The 21,116-nt window shown below is 67.1% G+C and overlaps 2 protein-coding genes across 5 annotated transcripts; one reads left to right on the top strand and one right to left on the bottom strand.

Moving 5' to 3' along the window:
• Window positions 1–179: 179 nt before the first annotated feature.
• RHBDF2 (rhomboid 5 homolog 2) lies at window positions 180–17,966 on the top strand. 4 transcript variants are annotated; one of them, XM_080560885.1, is made up of 20 exons: window positions 180–276; window positions 4,447–4,558; window positions 8,585–8,726; window positions 9,883–10,032; window positions 10,156–10,280; window positions 10,692–10,884; window positions 10,978–11,190; window positions 11,594–11,722; window positions 12,202–12,335; window positions 12,496–12,702; window positions 12,909–13,020; window positions 13,301–13,375; window positions 13,725–13,886; window positions 13,968–14,068; window positions 14,547–14,610; window positions 14,757–14,851; window positions 15,054–15,129; window positions 15,507–15,607; window positions 15,847–16,000; window positions 16,514–17,966. In XM_080560885.1, the coding sequence occupies exons 4-20, from the start codon at window positions 9,907–9,909 to the stop codon at window positions 16,931–16,933; spliced, it is 2,487 nt and encodes an 828-aa protein (XP_080417011.1). In that variant the 5' UTR covers window positions 180–276; window positions 4,447–4,558; window positions 8,585–8,726; window positions 9,883–9,906; the 3' UTR covers window positions 16,934–17,966. The 4 variants fall into 4 exon arrangements, with proteins under 4 accessions (XP_080417011.1, XP_080417010.1, XP_080417009.1 ...); XM_080560884.1 differs by adding an exon at window positions 5,735–5,905 and having other exon boundaries at window positions 9,883–10,280; XM_080560883.1 differs by having other exon boundaries at window positions 9,883–10,280.
• On the bottom strand, window positions 17,330–20,851 carry AANAT (aralkylamine N-acetyltransferase). The gene is made up of 3 exons (XM_080560887.1): window positions 20,024–20,851; window positions 19,765–19,919; window positions 17,330–19,315 (listed from the first exon to the last, which is right to left on the bottom strand). The coding sequence occupies exons 1-3, from the start codon at window positions 20,178–20,180 to the stop codon at window positions 19,010–19,012; spliced, it is 618 nt and encodes a 205-aa protein (XP_080417013.1). The 5' UTR covers window positions 20,181–20,851; the 3' UTR covers window positions 17,330–19,009.
• Window positions 20,852–21,116: the final 265 nt, after the last annotated feature.

Genomic DNA, 21,116 nt, shown 5'->3' with positions numbered 1-21,116 from the left:
TGACTCTGGTGGCACCCACGGGTGACACAGGGCAGCACCCATGGGTGCCACCAGCAGCACCCACGGGTGCCACCAGCAGCGGGCGCTCTGCGGGGCGGACCCCGGCCGGGGAACCCCGCCCCCCGAGACCACGCCCCCGAGACCACGCCCACCAGAGACCACGCCCCCTTTAGCCCCGCCCCCCTTAGCCCCGCCCCCTTTGGCCCCGCCCCTCCAGGTGGGGGCGGCGCCGGCCGGGAGCGGCGGCGGCGGGCGCGGGGCGGCGGCGGCGCGGAGGTGAGCGGGGACCGGGGGCGGGGGGCACGGGGGGGTCGCGGTGCCCCCGCGGTGTTTCGCTTCCCTTCCCCACCCCCCCCCCCGGCAGCCCCCCCCCCCCCCGCTTGGTTCCCGGCCGGCTTCCGCCTCCGCCCCGCTCCGGCGTGCGGGGGGGCACCGGGGGGGGGGGGGACCGGGGGTGAGCACCGGGAGGGGACGGGGGGGGAAAACCGGGGGGCTCGGGACCCCCCCTGCGGCTTCTTCCCGGCTGGGTCTCGGCCCCCGGCCCGGCTCGGGGGGTGGGGGTCACCCCACGGCCCCCCCCCCCCGCCGTGGGTGCCAGCCCCCGGTTGTGCCCCGGTTGGGGCAGGGAGCCCCCGTTCCCCTTTCCGCCCTAACGGGGCGCAGCGGCAGCTTTCGGGGTTGTTCCGGGGCTCGGACCCATGCCCCTGGCAGCACCGGGGCTGGGGGGTGCCGGAGAGGGCTGGCACCGGGCTGGGCGCTGTTTTGGGGCGATTTGGGGCGATTTGGAGCCCGTCCCGTCGGGAGTGCCGCCCGCTGGGCTGTGGGGTTCGGTTTCGGTGCTGCTTTTGGGGTTTTCTCGATGTGCCCGTGGGCTGCCCCGAGCCCTTTGTAAATAAACCGACCCCGCGGGGGCTGTGCGGGGTCACCGAGGGGCTGGGGCGCACCCTGCAAGGGGGGACCCCAGGCACGGCTGTTTTGGGGTGACTCCATGCTGCTTTGGGGCAAAGCCTCGCACCCCATCCCCTTTCCCCCTGTGACACCCTCCAGCCCCCCCTCCCCAGGCCCGGAGCCCAGCACAGCGCGGTGCTGTGACCCCACAGGGGGGGTCCCCCGGGGGTTCCCTTTGGGAAGGGGAACCTGCAGCCCCCGGCACCGGCACCCGGCACCGGCACCCGCACCTCTCGCCGGTCACTCCCGGGGATTTCCAGGCTGAGCTCATCGCGGCGGCACGGAGCCCAGCACCGGGGCCGGGAGCCCAGCACCCGGCTTCATCCCCGTCCTCATCATCCTCACCCCCCGGCTCCCACGGGGCACGGGTGGCGGGGGTGCTGCGGGACCCCCCGTTTGGGGGAGAGGTAAAAAGGGGGAGAAAACCACGTTGGGGGCGGACGGGGGGGTGGTGGCACCCCGGGTTTTGTGCCCTGGCACCGCGCTGGCGTCGCTCTCGGGCGCACGTGGGAGCGCTCGGCGCGTCGGGCGCGTGGCGGGGGAACAATGGGGGCGGGCGCGCGGTGGTGGGGCCGCGTGGGGCCGAGATCCCACGGGGTTATAGGGCTGGCGGGGGCTCACTGCGGGGACAAAGCCCCTTGGGGTGAGCGGGAGGGTCGGGGGAGCTCAGGCTGGGTCCGGTTGTGGGGTTTGGCTGCGATGGATTGAAAGAGGGGGCTGGCCTCGGGGTAGGGGTTTTTGTGCCCGGGGGGGTCACTCCCGTTTAATTTGTGGTGTGCTCGGGGGACCCCAAACGCATCCTGGCCTCGGGGTGTCTCCAGCAGAAAGCAGCCGCTTCCCGGGCAGGCTCGGAGCCGCGCTGACAGCCGAAGGAAACGGCGAGGAGCGGAGGGGGAGCGGGGGCCACGCGTCCGCCGGGGCCGGGGGGGCCGCGCGTGCCTTTGCCGGCCGGTCTGTTTGCTGCGCAAGACCCTCCAAACCTTTTAAATCGAAGCAGGGCCTGGCCTCCACCTGCATCCCAGGCGGGAGCAGGACGGACAGACGGCCCCGGGGCCCGCTGCCGGCCCCGCGGAGCTGCTGGTCGCTGATTTTGGGGACCGGGAGCGGGGGGAGCGCGGGCCCTGTGCGAAGGGAGCGAGTTACCCCAGGCTGCAGCCTGATTACTTCCCTTAAATCTGTACGAGCCCGTAAGTGATGGGCTCGGAAACTCTTTGGTTATGAAAAGCTTTTTATTTAATGACCTCTGGGCCCTGCTGGGCCAGGAACCAACAAGGGCCGGCAGCCGGGCTCTTTTGGGAGCGTTCGGGGCTCAGGGTCACGGCCGTTTCCCCAGCTCCGGGTGAGTGCTGAAAGCTGCACCTCTCCTTGCGAGTGTACATGAAAACCTTGGCGTTCTTACCCTTTTTCTCACATAATCACTTAAAAAAAAAAACAAACCACACACAAACCACCCCAAGGCAGTTCATCGGCTGCTGCTCTCCTAACGAGGCTTTTGGTTGGGGACTGGGGAGCGGGGCTGGCGCCGACCCCTCCCTCTGCCCGCTCCTGCCCCAGCTTTCTGCACTGATGCTGGGGGCTTGGTTTTTTTTTGGGGGGGGGCGTACCCCAAAGCCCACCCGTGCTGCCTGCAAGCCGAGAAGCCCCCCCAGACCCTGTCTGCCCTCGCTTTGCTGTGGGTTTTGCCGCGGGCGAGAGCAGGAGGCTCGTTTTCACACAGTGCCTCGGTTTCCCCACTTGCGCGATGCCACAGACGACTCAAAAAGCCTCCCGGTCTGCAAAACCCGCTGCCGGCCGCCTTCTCGAGGTGAGCGTTAGCAGCCCCGCGCCGGGCTGGCTGCCGTGGCCGGACCCTGCAACGCTCCTGGCCGGGTCCGGGCCGTGCGCGGTGCGGCTGGGTGCTGCCGTGGGACCTGGGTGGCCCGAGCACTCACTGCGGCCTCCCTGCAGCACCGGGGACACCGGGGGACCCCGGGGACACCGGGTCACTTGCTGGGAGCCGTGTGCCTGGTGCACCAGCTCCTTGGCCGTGCGGCGTGGGAGTCCCCCGTGGCGAGAGGGGCGAGCGTGGGCGCGCACCGATGCGCTCGACACCCGCCTCTCCTTGATCCCGTCCCAGGGCGGCGGGGCCCTGCGTCCAGCGGTCCGTCGTTTTATTGCCTTTCACTTAAAGTTAATAATTCCTCATCCGTCCAGCTGACCGGGGCAGCTCGCAGCAGGGAGGTGGGGCCGGCGCCCCCGCGGGCCGGTGCCCGCTGCCACGCAGCCTGCGTCGGCTCGGAGGTGCCTCCGCTCGCCGTGCGTCACGCGGCAGCTCGCGCCGGGGATTTGGTTCGGTGAGCCCCGTAATTCGCCGGCCTGCAGGAATGCTGGGGCCGGGGGGGAGGGCTGGGAGTGACCGTCCCTCGCGTGGGAGCTGTGGCGGGCGGCTCGGGCAGGTCCCCGTGCCTCGTGGGTGCCTCCTGCGCATCCCTTGGGTGCGGGCACCCAGCACCTCCGCAAGCGGGGAGCCAGGACCGGGGCACCCCTGGGGGCGAAGCATCCCTGGGCAGGGAAGGATGGTGGGGAGAGTGCTGGGAAGAGGAGGAGGAGAAGGAGGAGGAGGAGGGAAGCAGAGCAACTCTTGGCACCCAAGAGGCTGCAGAGTGTGCTCCTGGCACGTGTCCACGGCGATGGGGCAGGGGGATGCCGGCGAAGAGCACTCCAGGCTTGACGCTGGGCCAGGAGGAGGGCTTGGCATCCTCCAGCCGTGTTGGGCGTCCTCCTGGGACCGGGCTCGATGCTGGGCTGGAGGCAGAGCATCACGCGGGGAGCACCGGTGTGTGTGCGAGCCCTCCGCGCCATGCTCGTGCCGCCTTGGATGGGGATGAGCACGGGGCGGGATGGACCGTTCCCGGCCGGGCTTTCCCGTGGGGCGCGCGTGCCTTGCGCCGACCTTCCTGGGCGGGTTTGGCCTCGTGGAGTTTGGGAGGGAAGGAAATGAGGCTGAGGAACCAGCTGATGTTCAGCTGCTGAGGCTTTGGGGGAGGGAAGGGTGTGGGGGGGCTGGCGGGACACGGCGCGAGCCTCGGGGTGGCTGCGCTGCGATAAGCAGCCTGCTCCAGGAGATAGGGAGCTGGTGGCCGAGGGGCTTTTCTTGGGCGTATTTTGCCGTGCTGGGGGCCCCACCGAGGGCCCGTGGCTCATCTTGTGCACAGGACGAGCTGAGTTCCTGCACGTGGCTCAGCATCACCTCCTGCTGCCGCGTCCCTGGGGTGCTCTGAGCCTGGGGGGGGACCCTCAGCAAACACAGGACCCCCCCGTGGGGCGTTTCGCCCAGCACGGCGCTGCTCTCGGGTGTCCGGCGCGCTCAGGACCGTGAAGCAGAGCATTGAGGAAGTTTCTTGGTGCCGGCTGTGCCCTCCCTCTGCGAGCTGCTATCAAAGCCACGGCGTTTTGCAGAACCAGAGGAGGAAACGTCCGCCCCTTGCCCTCTCACACAAAGAATTTCGCTTCGAACAGGGAAGCGAGAGCGAGCCCAGGAACAACCCGTGGCGTCCCCAGCCCTGCCGGAGCCGCGGCCTGCGTGGGAGTCCCTGATTTCAGCCAAGCTACCCAGGAACCGAACCTCCAGGTAACCGAGCAGCTCTTAGATAAAACCGAGCCGGGTTAATTCATCCCAGCAGCCTGGGAAATCTGGGCAGGGTCTACAAAAGAGCCATCCTCGCTTTTGGGGAGCGCGGCGGTGCTGACGGGGTGCCTGCGCAGGGTGGATGCGAGGCTGCCACAATCCCATGCGTTGGGACGGGGCCGGGCGCACGAAGAGCAAACCCCGGGGCGGGGACAGACGTGAGGGGGACATGTGGCACTCAGGGGCCTCTGGGTGCCCCCACCTCGGGGCTGCACAGGACGCCCTGGGATTTTGGGGTGGTTTGCAGGAACCTTTGGGGAGCAGCCCCCACGCCTCTGCGCTGCTCGCCGGGCTCGTGCCGCGTCGGCTTCCAGCGCTGCCCGCGGGAGACTTTTGCCCTTTGGTCGTTCGGAAGCCGTTGGCGGTGCCTCAAAGCCTCCACGTGCGAGTCTGCCCTGGGTTGGACTGGCACGTGGCCCTGGGCACGAGGAGGAGAGGGCGAGCGGGTTCGGGGGGCTCGGTGCCGCGTCCTGCAGCAGCGCCCGCCCAGCCGCTTGTCCGGAGCATCTCCGGAGCCGGGCGGCTTCGTGGCAGCCCTAAAGGAAGCCCAGTGGGTTTGTGCTGCACCACCTGCCCTGGGTGATTTTGCTGCGAGGTTGAGTGGATCTGCTGGAAGCCAGGAAGGAAGGGAATGACGCTGAGAGGTCTCTGTCGGAGATGGGAAGATTCCCGGCCGGTTATCGTGGGCGAGTCCTTCCCTTTCCGCGCAGATATCAGCTTCTTCCGAGAATGCTGCTGGGGAAACCTGGCTTCTGGAAGGGCTGGCGTGGGGAGAGGGCTGCTCCTGACTGTGGGACCATCCTCCTGCGGGGCCGCACCGGGGGAAGGCATCCCTAGCTGGATGCTGGGTTGGGCAGGACGTGCACCCACACCATGGGGATGGGAACCCCGTGTTTAGTGGTGCCATATTCCCCCGAACCACACGTGCCCCCCAACGTGAGCCCCTCGCGGTGGGGACCCGGTGTGAGCAGCGGGGCTGCCCTCGCTCCCGGAGCCAAGGGAGCTCCGTGCCCGTGGCAGGAGGAGAGGGAAGCCTGGCGCAGCGTTATCGGCAGCCGGCAGCGCGGCCCCGTGGGCTGGCAGGCTCTATCTCGGCTGCGTGGTTTTGCTTCCTTCCAGGGCGTGCCGAGCACTTGAAACTCGCCCGGGATGAACAAACCGCGCCAGGGTTGCTTCACCTCCTGCCCGGCTTAGGAGAAGGCAGAGGAAAATCGCCGAGGGTTTCCCAATCGCCGTGAGGTGTGCGCCCGGGGAACCTGTTGGGCTCCTGCCCCGCACGGCCGCTCTTGGGTGAGGAGGTTTTGGGTTCGTGAGGATTGCTTGAGGAGCCCGAAAGGGAGCTGGGCTGGTCGGGGGAGGCTCGCTTGGTGTGCTGCCCCCCCGGGCAGAGGCAGCCGAGCTGAAGATGGGGATTAAAGCCCCTGGGAGGCAGCGCGCATGCCTGCGGCGCTCTGCGGGCACTCGTGCTGCACGCCTGGCTGCCCACGAGCAGCCGCAGCAGCTCCAAACGTCCCCGCAGACGTCGCTGTCCTGGTGTCAGACTCGGAGTGAAACCCCTCGGGTGTCGCGTTTGGCACCGGCGAGTCACCAGCCCTCGGCTGGGGCAGCGCCACGTCCGTCTGTCCCGTGGGACCGAGCGGGTTTCGTCCCTCTTCCTTAACCGACAGAGTCCTGTCTGCCAGCACCGCGGCTTTCCGCTTCAGCTGTGGGGTTTGGCTCATTTGCCTGCGGTGGTGGCGGCGTGCGCGCTCGGCCCCGGCAGGATCCGTGCCGGGCGTTAATGATTTACCCGGTGCTGGAGGCTGCAGCCCATCCTGCGGCGAGTGGGGTGGCTCGGACCGAAATCCCCTTGCTGCCTTCCTCCCTGAACGCTGTGGGGTTGCGGTGTGATCCCGGTGCCCCGCGGTCCTACAGCCGCTGCGCGCCCCGGGGACTTCCCCGAGCGGCGCCTGCAGTTTCGGGCCCCGTGGAAATTCGAGGCTGACGACCGCGAGCGCCTTTCGGCGAGACCCCGCCGTTGATGGATGGCCTGAGCGTGCCCATAAATGATTCACGAGCACGCCGCTCGCTAATGGACAGCCGGCCCCTCGCAGGGCTGCCCCCGGAGGGGTGTCTTCGGTGTCTCGTAGCGTGGCTGTGCGCGTTGCTGCCGGCCCTGCCACTCGTCCCTCTGCTGCCCGGTTGGTTTCTGGCTCGGAGACGCCTGGCACGGCCCGTGCTGATGCCATGCACGAGCTGCGTCACTTTTTCCATCGCTGGGCGTGTTTCCTTGGGTCAGCGTCTCTCGTGGCTCAGCCCAGGGCTGGGAGCCGTCCCCGAGCCTCGCCTGGTTGAAGACTAAATCCTGCTCCGGGTAAATCCCCCACACCCACTGCTTGCTGCTCTGTGGTGATGTGGGGTCCCCAGGGCGTTTTTCCCTCTCCCTGGAGATCCTTCGCACCCCGAGGTGCCCCTAGGACCCGGCTCCCAGCTCGCAGCACAGCTCAGGCCGTGCTCGCAGGTGCCGTCCCCCTTGTGGGTCACCCCCCCGGCGGTGTCACCCCCCCTGTCCCCAGCACGCTGCACACAGCTGTCCCCACGCCGGCGCAGCGTGTCACCTCTCACTTCCCTTTCCTGTCCCCGCTGCCGGCTGCGGACAGACGCAGCGGGGGCCACCTTGTCCACCCGTGGCTGGGCTCCCTGGGGACACCGCGATGATCCTGCGGCGGGCAGGATCGTGGCAGTGCCAAAATCTGCCCGTCCTGTGGGTTAAGAGGGCGAAGGGCTGAGCTGGTGGCGGCCGGAGCCCTGCTCCTCCTTGCCAGGCTTGCTCCGGGCACGGGCACCGGATCGCCCGTTCTCATGCTGAGCGCGCAGGGCGAGGGCTGTGCCAGCGCTGGAAAGGCTGGGTGTGGGTGCCAAACGCGTGGGGAACGGGAAAATGTGTTCCCAGCCCCGTCCCAGAGGCTTTGTGCTGGCCCTGGGTGAAGCTCCTGGCGCCCCGGGTGCTGTGCGCACCCATGGGTGCTGCCTGGCACCGTACCGGGGTGGCCGAGGGGACCTCAGCCATCAGAGGCTGCTCCCCTCCTCCTGCTGAGTGCTGAATTTTGGGTTAATTCAGCACCATGAGAAGTGCCCCAAGGACTGCAGGTGCCCAGAGGGTTAGGGCTGCCCAGCCCTGGGCGCGCACACCGCAGGAGGAGGATGAGGGATGCTGGTGGCCACAGCGGTGCCCCGGGGCGCACCCAGCTCCCGCTGCCGGGTCCCCGTCCCTGTCCCTGGCACGTCCCCAGCGCTGGCTCCAGCTCCTCGGGCTGCCCGGAGCCAGCCCTGCCTGCAGCTGGCATCTCGAGCTCATTGCTGGCTGCCCCGGGAGGAAAACAAACAGAGCCTGCAGCTCACCAGAGGGACGGAAAGTTTTGCTTGCTGGGGCTGGACCCGTCTGGCTGGCGCCCTCCCAGCCCAGCAGTCATCAAACACCTCGGCGAGGCGCTTGCATTTCTTCCTTGCCTTGTTGTTTTTTTTTTTCCACGAGTATCTCGCTCGTTGAGAGCTTTGGCTGGCGGCAGCGGGTGAAAAATCCCCTCCTGCCCTGCGTGGTGGCCCAGCGACAAGCGGAGCGAGGTGCGTGGCGGCAGCAGGTGGCGTTTCCTCGCCCCGTGCCAGCGGCTGCAGCGGGTCCCTGATGTCCTGCGGCCGCCCCAAACCCAGCCCAGCAGTGGTGTGGGTTTGTGGCTGTGTCCCGTGGCATCCTGCCCTGCTGTTCACACCCAGCAGATCCCCAGGGAACGTCCCCACGCTCCTGTTGGCCTTACCCTGGCTTCGTCCTTGCGCTCCTGCTCCCTGGCTGCTTTCACAGCCCCATCCCCAGAAGCTGCAGCTCTTGGCTCTTCGTCCTCCCGGCAAGGAGCAGCCAAACCCAGCCCTTCCCCTCCTGCCGCCGGCAATTCCTGCAGCCCCGACCTTTCTCACCTGTGTTTTTTCTTGCAGCATCTCTCCCGCCAGGCAGAGCGGGAGCCCGGCCGTGCCCTGGGGCTGCCGTGCATGAAGGACAGAGCGGGAGGAAGGAGGAGGCCACCGCTGCCGGCTGCCCTCCAGACACGCTGCGTGGGATCCCTGCCACTCTTATGAGGTTGGGACATGCCAGTGGGGCAGCTTTTCGGGTGGCATCCAGCACTCCCACTGCACGCACACCTCTCCATGTCCTTGGCGTCCCTCCCCGTCCTCGCCCTGCCCCACGCTCTGTGGGACACCAGCACCAATTTTAAGCCCTGCGCGTTCGGAGCGCCGGGCTGGCACCGGTGGAGGCTGGTGGCTGCCCTCTAGTGCCGGCCTCCCAGGGAGCCGGTCCCGTGGGGACACCACGCTCCTAAGGCCGGGCTTTGCACGGTGGTGGGGAGCAGCAGCCCGGCAGGAGCGGAGCAAGTTACGGGGCGGCACAGCCAGGCTGGTGGTTGGGGTCCTGGGCAGAGAGGGGCCAGGCCAGAGGTACCCCGGGGTGGCGAGGTTCTTCTCCTGCCTCTCCGAGGTCCCTCTGCCCCGTGGCTGTGCCAGGCAGGCGATGCTCGTGACCTGCACAGGTCCCCTCAGGGCTGGCACGTGGCCGGGGAGGCTGGGGAGAGGCCGTGGGGCTGAGCCTCCCGCTGGGAGCCCCATCATCCCTAATAGGATCTGGGACTGGCTCCCTGGTGCTCGGATGGAATTACCTCTCCCTGCTGACCCACGAGGCTCTGCCCGATGTAGCCGGGCTGTGGGGACCCTCGGGAGGGGATTGCTCCAAGATTTAGCCACCTTCTGGCCGCTAAGCCTCCCGCTCCCTGCACGGGGAGGATTTCATCTGCTCTGCCTTGGCCCAGAGCCTGGTGTGCGCATGCACGTGCGGCAGGGGAGCGCTGGGCACCCCCTGTCCCGCAGAGTGCCAGCGGGTTGCTGCGTCTCTTTGCCACATGTGAAAAGCAATCTTGGGCTCCTGCAATATTTGGGCAAGGTATCCAGGTCTCTCCCTTGGAAAGGGAAGGGAACCAAGGGGCGAAATGCTGCTGCCAGCGGTGCAAAGCCCTGGTCCCTCCCCAGATCAGAGGAGAGCAACGCGCATCCTTCCCGGCAAGGAGGGGAAGCACTTGCAGCATTCCCCTCCCCTCTGGGGGGCAAAGCCCCGTTAATGGTTAATGCTCTGCCAACATCTCCAGCACAATGCACTTACCCTGCGGAAGATAGGGAGGAGGGGACGCGGCGTATGGCCGTGGATGCCTCCCCCCCTCGCCGACTCCCCGCTCCCTCCCTCGCAGCCTGCCGCCCGCCGCCTGCCCGAGATGTCCTCCAGCGACAAGAACGGGGGCAGCCGCTCCGGCAGCAGCCGCCTGCAGAGCAAGAAGCCCCCCAACCTCTCCATCGTCATCCCCCCCAGGGAGGCAGAAGAGGACGGCGCCCACAAGGAGGTGAGCAGCAGCGAGCTCCGGGGGCGCCCGTCCCAGGGGCACCCATCCCAGGGGCACCCATCCCGGGGGCACCCATCGCCGCCCTCCCGTGCTCTGTTCCTGACGCTCTGCTCTGCCTCCCAGCCCGCCAAGGCCCCCATCTACCGCAAGAGCAAGAGCCTGCAGGAGCCCCGCTCGAAGGGATGCGACAGCTCGGAGCGGCGGCCGGGCTTTCGCCGGCAGACCTCCCTGTCCCAGAGCATCCGCAAGTGAGGGCTCGGGGGCGGCCGGGTGCCAGGGAGGGGGATCCGGAGGGAAAGCCTCGGGGGGTTTCGTGTGGCTCAGCCTGGGAATAATCCCACGGTAGAATAGTTTGGGGAAATTTGGGGTTGGGGAAACGTCCTGGTGGCGTTTTATGTAGGAGCTGCCCTAAAGCTTTGGGGTGCAGCAGTGCAGAGGTGGTGTGGTGTCTGCTGCGGTGCCAAAGGGAGCTCCCCCTCGGGGGCACCCCGACACCAGCAGCCGCCCTGCTGGAGCTGTGGTCAGGTCTATAGCGTGCCCTGCTCCGTGCCTAGCTGAGCCACGCGACCCCAAATCCCCGTCCTGAGGGCAGGGTGGGAATGTGGCACCTGGGGGGGGGGTCCCTCCGGGTGTGACGAGCGCGTCCCTCGCGCGGCCAGGGGCACGGCGGAGTGGTTCGGCGTCAGCAGCGACTGGGAGGGGAAGCGGCAGCACTGGCAGCGCAGGAGCCTGCAGCACTGCAGCATGAGGTACGGCAAGCTGAAGGCCGCCTATCGCGACATGGAGCTGCCCAGCCAGGAGGCGCCCTCCTTCCAAGGCACCGAGTCGCCCAAACCGGCCAAAATGCCCAAGGTAGAGCTCGGGGGGAGGGGGGGAGAGGGGGTGCGCGGGGACCTGCTGCCAGCCCGGCTTCCCCGCGCACCCACGCCTCCCTCCCTGCTGCAGATCGTGGACCCGCTGGCCAGGGGCCGTCCCTTCCGCCACCCCGACGAGACCGATCGGCCCCATACGCCCCACCACGTCCTGCCCCCGCTCACCCCCGGCGTCGTGTCCTTGGCCTCCTTCAACAGCGCCCGCTCCGGCTACGGCCGCCTGCCGCGGAGGAAGAGGGAGTCGGTCGCCCACATGAGCTTCAGGGCGGCCGCCGCGCTTCTCCGCGTGAGTTTTGGGGAGCAGGGATCCCCTCCTTCTTCCCGACCCGTTTGTCAACCCCCTCCCTCCCCTCTCATCTTCGTTTCTTGGCTTTTTGCTCTGCTGTTGTGCCCCGCTGCAGGTTTGAGGAGGAAGGGTGCTTTTTTGTTTCTTTTTTTGTTGTTTAATTTTTTTTAAACCAGAACTCTGCTTAGAAAGAGAAATTTGGGTGAAAACTGCCACCAGGGTGGAACTGTCTTGCGTGGCATCCCTCAAAAAAAAGCAGCTTTTGAGTTTCACCGCAGACCTTTTGCTGCAGGGGACACCAAAGGGGACCTGCCGGGCTTTGGGGCGGCTGTGACAAACCCTGGGCGCTGCGGGAACCGGGGGGCTCCCTGTTTCTGACCCCCGTTTGCTCCCCCTGCCGCAGGGACGCTCGGCCCTGGAGCCGCTGGCTCAGAAGCGGAGGAGCAACAAGAGGAGCTTCGTGTACCCCAGCTTCATGGACGAGGACGTGGTGGATGCTGCCGATACCCTGGACTCCTCCTTCTTCAGTAAGGCAAGCGCAGTTCCACGCCGGCCGTCGGATTTTGGGGGTTCCCCGTGCCCCTTTGTGGGGGGCTGAACGTGGGGCAGGGCGCCGGTGGGGACGGCGGCTTGCTGCCACCCGCCCGGCTGCTGGGAGCATGGCTGTCACGTCCTAGTAGTGGGGTTTGGGGTCAGTCTGAGACCCAAACGGGGTTCTGGCTGTATTTGGGGTAGGAAGGGACCCTGGTGTCGGTGCTGAGCCCTGCCCTGGGAGCTTGGGGCACCGGTGGCTGCCGTGCCCAGCGCTGGGAGCCTGGGGCTCGGGGATGCTCCTCGGTGCGGGGAGGGCACGGTGCTGTCATCGTGGGGACATTCCAGCCCCTGCAACGTGCAGTCAGCGGGGTGTCCGTGGGGATCGCCCTTTTTCCGGGCTCCACAGCCAAGTCGAGCCCCGCTGGTGGCTTTGCTCCACGTTGGAGGCTTCTCACCTATCGCACGTGCCCCTTCCAGATGGACCTGCACGACGAGACCTACTCCATGCCGGACGACGTCTTCGAGTCGCCGCCTCTCTCGGCCACCTACCTGCGCATGCACTCGGTGGGGGAGGACGTCAGGGCGTCCCCCGAGGGCGAGCAGCCCCCTCTGTGAGTACCGGGATCCCCCGGCACGGTCGGAGCAATGTCACCCCCATCCCTGCTGTGGGGCAGTGGCCAAGGGATTCCCCTAGCCCTTACCCTCCCGGCTCAGGATGGGTTATCCGTGGGGCGTTGCGCCGCCGGCACGCTGGGTTTCTCCTCTCCGCAGGCGTGAAGGTGCCCGGCTCGCTGCATCCTCCGCTGGCACCGCTCCCCGGAGGGGCAGGCGCATCGCTTCCAAGGTGAAGCACTTCGCCTTCGACCGCAAGAAGCGCTACTACGGGCTGGGGGTGGTGGGCAAGTGGCTGAACAGGACGTACCGCCGCAGCCTCAGCAGCATCGTGCAGTCGCAGCTGGAGAACACCGACAGCCACCGGTGAGGGGGGGGAAACATGGCCCCCAGCTCCTTGGGGCTCCCCAGCTGGAACTGGGACGTGTCTGCCCCTCAGAGCAGGGTTTGGGGCTGCTCCGAGTGCCCAAAGCTGCTCCGTCCTGGTGACCACAGCATCCTGGTGACCACAGCGTCCCAGTGCCCAGCCATCCCAGTTTGGGGTCCGTGACCCCGTCCCCTTTGCTCCTCAGGCCTTATTTCACCTACTGGATCACCTTTGTCCACATCCTCATCACCTTGCTGGTCATCGGCACGTACGGCATCGCTCCCATCGGCTTCACCCAGCACGTGACGACAGAGTTAGTAAGTTTAAGAGCTACCAGCCGGGGCCGTCCCCTCCCAGGTGCCCAGTGGCACGGCTGGCTCCAAAATGTCACCCGGCTCGCTGCTGGGAGAGCCAGCCTGGTGCTCAGCACGGCACCTCGAGCACCCTGCAGAGGGGTGAGGGGTGCAGCCGAGTCAGCCTTCCCGGGGTGACGGTGACCGTGGGGACAAAGCGGGGCTCAGCCCCCGCAGGAGGTGGCACCGGGGCAGGATGTGTCCCCCCCATAGCCAGCTGTGTGACCCTGGCCTTGCTCGGCAGGTGCTGAGGAACAAAGGCGTGTATGAAAGCGTCAAGTACATCCAGCAGGAGAACTTCTGGATCGGGCCCAGCTCGGTAAGAGGATGGCCGGGAGACTGGGTGCTCACCCAGCCTGAGGCTCTGTCCTCATCCCAGAGCCAAGGGGGGGTCCTCGGGGTGCTCCCTTCTCCTCTGCCCCAGCTACATGGCGGCAGCCCTGATCCCAGCCCGATCCCTGGTCCCCCCCCGTCCCTCTGGGCACCTCCTGCCTGCTCCCGGCGCTGCAGCATCGCGGTGGGATGCTCAGGGGAAACCCGGTCCCTGCCCACCTTCCGTCCTCTGGGGGTCCTGGGGTTGGGTCTGCGGGGCAGCTGCTGGCAGGGGAGGCGGGGATAGCCCCTAGAGCATCCCCCGGAGCACCCCCTGGAGCATCGCCTCCCTCCAGATCGACCTGATCCACCTGGGGGCCAAGTTCTCGCCCTGCATCCGCAAGGACCGGCAGGTGGAGCGCCTCATCCAGCGCGAGCGGGACCGGGAGCGCGGCTCCGGCTGCTGCGTGCAGAACGACAACTCGGGCTGCATCCAGACGCTGCCGCAGGACTGCTCGGTGCGTGCCGGGGTCAGGGTGTGCGCAGCGAGAGCGGCGCCCGCCTGCGTGCCCGCGCCCTGAGCTTCTCCACCCCCGCAGGAGACGCTGGCGACGTTCATCAAGTGGCCGGGCACCAACGCGCCGGCCATGGGCTCGGGTGAGAAAAGGACGTCGGGGGCCGTGTGTCACCAGGACCCCAGGTACGAGGGGTGTCTGGGGAGAGGTGGTGGCCTGGGTGTGTGCGGGGTGCGTGGCGGGGGCTCCGTGGGGCCGGGTTTCCAGTTTGGATGCCTTGGGGTCACCTCTCCAAGGGGGCTGGTGGCTCTTGCGCCACCGTAGGAGAGTTGGGGTTAGGTAGGGAAATTAGGGTGGGTCTGTCCTGAATGTAATGGTGAGCCTGAAAGCCACCCGGGGGGCACTGTTGTCTTGGGGTTCATCCTGCCTGCTCACCCCTGGGGCGATGTGAGCAGGGACGTGCGGTGTGGCGGGGGGACACCCAGAGAAATTACCTGGGGGGTGTTGTGGCTGCAGCGGGCTCAGCACAGCACGCATCGCTGACTCAAGGAAGCTTGGGGAGGGGGCCTCTGCTGGTCTTGTGCCTGGGGGGGCTTCAAGTCAGGGGCAGGGCGGTGCTGGGGGAGACCCTCAGCGACCCCCACGTCCTCCTCTCGCCGCCAGGACGTGCGAGGAGCCGGCCTCGAACCCTCCCCACGTGTGGCCGGACGACATCACCAGGTGGCCGGTAAGAGCCCGCGGGAGGACCTCCACGAGGGGACCTCCACGAGAGGACCTCCACAGGAGGCCCGCAGCCTCCAGCGGGGCATGGGGGGGCTGCAGGAGGCCTTCAGCAGCCCCCCCCACTTCGGCTCCTCTCCCTCCCGCGCGTAGATCTGCACCTATGAGACCAAAACCAACCACACGGGCTTGGCGCACATGGACTGCCAGATCAAGGGCCGGCCCTGCTGCATCGGCACCAAGGGCAGGTGAGCTGCGGGCACCGAGGCTGGGATCGGCTCCAGGCACCTTTTGGCGCCCCGTCGGTGTTCTGAGCTGTGCCAGGAAGGGGGAGGGAGGCCGTGGGGCCCTGGGGGTGGGATGCACGGTGGTTGCGGGATGCCCGGGGGGATGCACGGAGCGGGGAGCGCGCCCTGCCCCGAGCGAGCCCGCTGCCCGCCCTGTGCCCAGCTGCGAGATCACGACGCGGGAGTACTGCGAGTTCATGCACGGCTACTTCCACGAGGAGGCAACGCTCTGCTCGCAGGTGAGAGGGGCTGGCGGGGGGGTCGGGGCTCGAGGGATCGGTGTGAGTCAGGGGGATGCAGGTCCAGGGGCTTTCCCGGCTACCAGCCGTGCTTGCTAACGTCGGGTAGGGGGAAACACAGGGCTGCAGCCATTGCACCACTGTCCTTGTAAAGGGACCTCCTGGGCAGGAAAGCGTCTGCTGGGGCACTGGAGGTGCTCGGGTGATCCCTCCCCAGCACCTGGACAACACGGGTGCCCTCTGTCCTCTGGGGTCCCTTCCCTGCCGGACACGTGGCACCGCTGCCCTCGCCTCCCGGCAGCCCGTCCTTCGCTCCCCGGCGGTGCTGGGCTGGGGTCTGGGCTCCTGGCACCCCCCGACCCCGCCTGCCCTTCCAGGTGCACTGCCTGGATGAAGTCTGCGGCCTCCTGCCCTTCCTCAACCCGGAGGTCCCCGACCAGTTCTACCGCCTGTGGCTGTCCCTGTTCCTGCACGCGGGGTGAGCGGCAGCCCCGTGCCTTTGGGATGGGGGCACTGGGGTGACCGGGGACCTCAGCGTCCTTCGGCACGGCCTGTCTGTGGTCGCCGATGGGCTGGGAGGGACGAGAGGAGGAGCACCCCCAAACCGCAGCACCGGAGGGTGCTTTGTGGGGTGCCCCATGTCCCCGGGCAGCGGGTGGGAGCGCTGGGCAGGGGCCGTGGCGGGGCGGGGGTCTAACGCAGGACCTCTTCCCCCAGCATCATCCACTGCCTGGTGTCGGTGACTTTCCAGATGACGGTGCTGCGGGACCTGGAGAAGCTGGCGGGCTGGCATCGCATCTCCATCATCTTCATCCTCAGCGGCATCACGGGCAACCTGGCCAGTGCCATCTTCCTGCCGTACCGCGCGGAGGTGAGGGCGGCTTGCTGGGCTGGGGGGGCTCTTGTTGTAACACCAACCCCCCCGGACCAGCCCCTGGGCTTTGGGACCTTGCTGGGCGCTGAGCAAATTTGCTTGCGGCCAGGGATTCCGAACGTGAAGCATCACCCTGAGCCCATTTAGCTCCCCGGGGATAAAAAAGGTGTTTTTAATCAACTCCTGCCCCAGAGGAAGGTTCGGTGAGGGGCCTGCAGCGCCCAGCACGGAGGGGGGGTCTCTGCCCCACGTGTGGGGCTGGCGAGGGCCACATGTCCCCACGTGTCGGTGTGCGTGCGGGCGGGCAGATGGCTAATCTGCTGGCAGCGGAGCCTGCGGGCTTTAGAGGGGATCACGCAGAGCGCCCTAAATCCGCTGCGGCGCGGTGGGGCCGGGGGCTGCGGCGTGGGAGGGGGACGGATGCGCCTCGCAAGGGGAAACGGTCCCTGGGGACACGGGGACGTGGCCGGGTGGTGTGTCCGTCCCTGACCGTCCTGCCCCGTCCCCCAGGTGGGTCCGGCCGGGTCCCAGTTCGGCCTGCTGGCCTGCCTCTTCGTGGAGCTCTTCCAGAGCTGGCAAGTGCTGGAGAAGCCGTGGAAAGCCTTCCTCAACCTCTCCGGCATCGTCCTCTTCCTCTTCATCTGCGGGCTCCTGCCCTGGATCGACAACATCGCCCACCTCTTTGGCTTCCTCAGCGGCCTCCTCCTCTCCTTCGCCTTCCTCCCCTACATCACCTTCGGCACGGTGGACAAGTACCGCAAGCGGGCCATGATCATCGTGTCCCTGCTGGTCTTCGTGGGGCTCTTCGCCTCGCTGGTGGTCTGGCTCTACGTCTACCCCGTGAACTGGCGCTGGATCGAGTACCTCACCTGCCTGCCCTTCACCAGCAAGTTCTGCGAGAAGTACGAGCTGGAGCAGGTCCTGCACTGACCCCGCCGAGGGGACGCGGCCCCGGTGGCGCGCGGCGGGGACGTGGGGCTGGAGCCGGCCCCGGCTGCACTCCTGTCACGGCCGGGCCGTAACCGCTGGGGCTGGGGACCTGGGGGGCGAGGATGGGGGCGAGTGGGAGCCGTGCCCCCAGTCCCGTCCCGCGTCCCCCCGCGGTGCCGCTCATACTGTGAACACAACCCCCTTTTTGTAGGGGCGCGTATTTTTTTTTATCCGTGGCTCTTCGCCACGTCTGTTGTCTCGGGGGTGCCTGGGGACCCCCCGGGGTCTCTGCGGCTGCGCTGTGGCTCGTCCCAGCCCTTTCCTAACCCGTTCCAGTGGGATTTGGCCCCCCCAACAGCTCCTGCCTTGTCAGCCTTAGGATTTTTAATTTTGGAGTTGTTTTTCTGAATGCAAGCAGTGAGCTGCAAGGGGCATCCCTGATGGTTTCCCCAGCTGTGGGCTCCCTGGAGCTTCGGCCCCACGATGCTCAGAGCTGAGGTTTGAAGTATTTTTGTCCCACTTTTGTGCCTGGTCCTCCCCCAGGGCCTCAGAAGGAGGCTCGTGCTTCTCCAAGCGGGCTCCTCGTGGAGGATGGTGGATTTGTTCAGCTCCTTCTGAAGCCCGGGCAGGGCTCGGCTGAGCGCGGACCCCTGGGGACACCTCTGCTGCTGCCCCGGGTCCCCGGTGCCACCTCCTGTCCTCTTTCCAGGTGTAGGGACCCGGGTAACTGGGTGGCTCCTCCGGGCTGCCTCGGCGCTGGTGGGTGACAGTGCTGGAGGACGGGGACAGAGCCAGTTCCCCAGCGGGACGAGCACCCGAGTGCTGGGGGCTCGGCTCCGCGCGCCCCCCCAGTGGTGCCTGCACCCCTGCTCCGCCGCGGGCCGGCCGCAGCCCCGCTCCTTCTCCCTCCGGTGCTGCTCCAGCCAAAGGCAGGTGCCTCACCTCGTTGGTCTCTTTTTGATACTTTTTTAAAAGCCGTGTTTTGTTCTGGGTTTTTTTTCCCCTTAATAAATTTCTACCTGTATTTAATGAGATGCACGAGGCCTCATCTCCCTTGGCGCTTTTAGGGGGTTTGGTGATGTTCGTTGTAGGGAGAGGAGGAGGTGGGATTGCCGGGGGCTGTCCCTGCTCTGCAGGGCGAGGACTCTTCCCTGTATCCCCCCAAATCCCTCCTGGGGCAGTGGCAGGGTTTTGAGGACAGCTTCCTTGAGCAAAAGGGGAAGCGAAGTGACCCACAGAGCCTCCAGATGCTGTCGAAGGGCAGAGCTGCCCCAAGCCTGCATCCCACCTTCATCCCCCCTTCCATCAAATGCCCTGGGGAGGATCTGCCCCGCCTTGGAGCTGAGACACCCTACAAGGTGCCGAATGGTTCCCAGCCATGTGTGCCAAGAGGTGACGCTCGGAGCTGGGGACAAACACACACAAGCTGCGTAGAAAACCACCGCCGTATCTTTATTCGCTGCTTCACGACAGACCAAGGCATTTGCAGAAGGATTTTCCTGGGAAGGAGACGTGTCTGTGTGTAGGACTGGCCCTGCGGGGAGGCTCTTGGGTGCACAATTCAGGGTGGCCATGGGCAGGGGGACACCCCCGGGGGTGGCTGCGGGGACCCTGCCTGTTCTGGGGGTGCTTGGGGAGGGCTTGGCCTCCTCTGGGCTCGCTCATGGGGTTGGTGTGAGCGGGAGGGCGCTGGGAGAGGGGCGCCAGGCTGGGGGCTCGTGTGTTTATAGGGTCTCAGCCTTTCCAGCCCCAACGGTGCCCCTGGGCTGTGCCAACCCCATGGGCTCCCCTTGGCAGCCCCAGCTAAAGAGGAGACCAGCGGGCTTGGCGCGTGCAGCGGGGCCGGGCTGGGTGTTCAGGCCCCCAGCCCTACGGGGGGTGTTGGTGGCACACGGGTGACACGGGGCCGAGCTCATCCCCTGGCCAAAAGGCAGATGTGTCGGCAGGGAGCGTGACCGGGGCCAGCGGGGAAAAATGTGCATCCGTGAGGGGAAAAACGGAGAGGCCTCGCTGCTTTTTATCCCCTCTGCCTCCCTCCAGCCTCCCCCCGTGGGGCTGGGGCTGGAGCGGGGGGGCTCAGCAGCCGCTGTTCCTGCGCATGAAGGCATGGCCCCGCACGGCGTGCTGCATCTCGGTGAAGGCCAGCGCGCCCACCGTCACCTGGCAGGGCCCCAGCGCCTTGAAGCCGCACTTCTCGTAGAAGGGCACCAGGAAGTCTTCGCACATGAGCATGGCGCGCCGGGCGAAGGGCAGGCACCGCAGGTACTGCAGGTAGCGCCACATCAGGATGGAGCCCTTGCCCTGCTGCCGGAAGGTGCGGTGCACGGCCAGCACGTGGATGTGCACCGCCGTGCCCCGCGGCTTGTGCAGGGTCAGCGCCGCCTGCGGGGAGGGAGCGGGGCCGTTAGCGGGGCCGGGGGCCGGGGCTGCTGAGGATTGCGAAGGTAGGAGTGGGATGTGGGGGTGTGCTCTCTAAGCTGTGCTCCCAATTCATGGGGAGCCCCCCCCAGGCTCACCAAGGGCTCCCTCCAGGTCTCCAGGACCTTCCGGCGGCACAGCACAGGGCTGAACTGCCTTCCCCAACAGATTTGGCCCATCTGCTTCCAAATGGCATAATTAAAACCATTGCCCCCCTTCCCCAAAAGTGTCACACAGCCGGTGACGCCCCTCCCCTGGCTCCCTGCTCAGTGCCATCCCCGCTCACCTGCCCCCTGCCATCACCGGAGGCTTTTTAGTTTTAATTTTCCCCATGCTGGGCACCCTCCCGTTCCCTGCTCCCGGCCCCCAGGCTCTCGTGCCGCCTCCCCCAGCGCGCACAGGGCAGCTCGTACCTGGCTGAGCCTGTCCTGGTCCCAGAGGGAGCCGATGATGAAGGCCACCAGCCGCCCTTCCTCGAACCAGCCGAGGGAGAGCTCCGGGCACAGCGTCAGGAAGTGGCGGATCTCATCCAGGTGGAGCGGGCAGTCCCCGGACACGGAGATGAAGGCTGGAAGGGGGCCGGCGGTGAGCACGGCGAGGGGCCGGGGGCGCGCAGAGCACCCACGTTGGGGCTGGCTGTGACGGGATGGGGGGGGACGGGCAGCCCCTTACCTTCTCTCTCGATCTCGAACACGCTGATGGCATCCTCGGGGCTGAGGCAGCGGAACTCGCTGGCGGGCAGCGTGTGGCGTCGCTGGCGCCCGGGCGAGTTTTGGGGGCACCGCAAGCGAGCGGGCTTGAGGAAAGGCGACGTGCTGAGCACCGGCATCCTGCTCCCCTCCCGGCGCGCGGCGGCGTTTATTTGGGGCAGCCTCCGTCAGCTCCGGCCCCGGCGGCGTCACGGCAGCCTTTATCTCAGCCAATCTCCTCCAGAGCTCTTAGCCGCCGAAAATACCTGTTGATCGCGCGCGGGATTAGGCTGCTTGCCACCCTAATGTGCGTGTGTATAGGTGTACGCAGGAAATACCCACCCACGGTGTCCCCGCTGCTGGTTTGCCATCCCTGGAGCTGGCACAAGATGTGGCCACTGCGAACCTCCAGCCTTGGGGACCGAGATGGGGACCGGGGGTCCGGGCTGGGGGACGGAGGTTTGGTGTGTGCAGCCGGAGGCAGCCTGTGCTGCTGGGGTTTTATTCCCCTTCCCGGCTCGCTCACTGGGTAAATGATGTGGTTTAGCCCCTGTTAGGTCGTGGCCGTGCTGGAAAATGTGGCTGAGATGTGTCGGGGCAGGGCAAGTGGGTTTGCAGCTGCTCTGGTGCCCACAGCACCAGCAGCCACAAGGGCTGGGCAGGGTCCCCTCCACCCATCGGGGTGCCCTTGCTGAAAGGACGTGGAGTTGGGTCCTGCACGCCGCAGGCAGAGCTTTGCTCGGGGGCAGGGAGATGCCGTTGCCCGGGGGTGTTGCAGTGACGTTGGGGAGGCCGAAGGGCTGCTGCAACCAGGTGAGCACATGGCCAAGAAGAGCTCTGCAGGTGAGAAATATCCCCGAGGCAAGTCCAAACCCACCCTCCCGGCTCGGTGAAGGTGCTGGGTGCTGATACTCATCATCTCCCTGCTTTTTCCCCATCTCCCGGCCGTGCCCAAAGCTCCCTTGCAGTCCCACGGCTGTGCCCCGGCCGCCCCATCCCATCCACCACCCCCCAGCCAAATCCCCTCGCTTGGGTCAGGTCCTGCGTGGTTAAACCTGCCTCGCATTTCGTGCACG

The sequence above is a fragment of the Anser brachyrhynchus genome (assembly GCF_964034855.1).
Source record: "Anser brachyrhynchus genome assembly, chromosome: 18".
Lineage (NCBI taxonomy): Eukaryota > Metazoa > Chordata > Aves > Anseriformes > Anatidae > Anser > Anser brachyrhynchus.
This window is presented reverse-complemented; position numbering and strand designations above follow the sequence as displayed.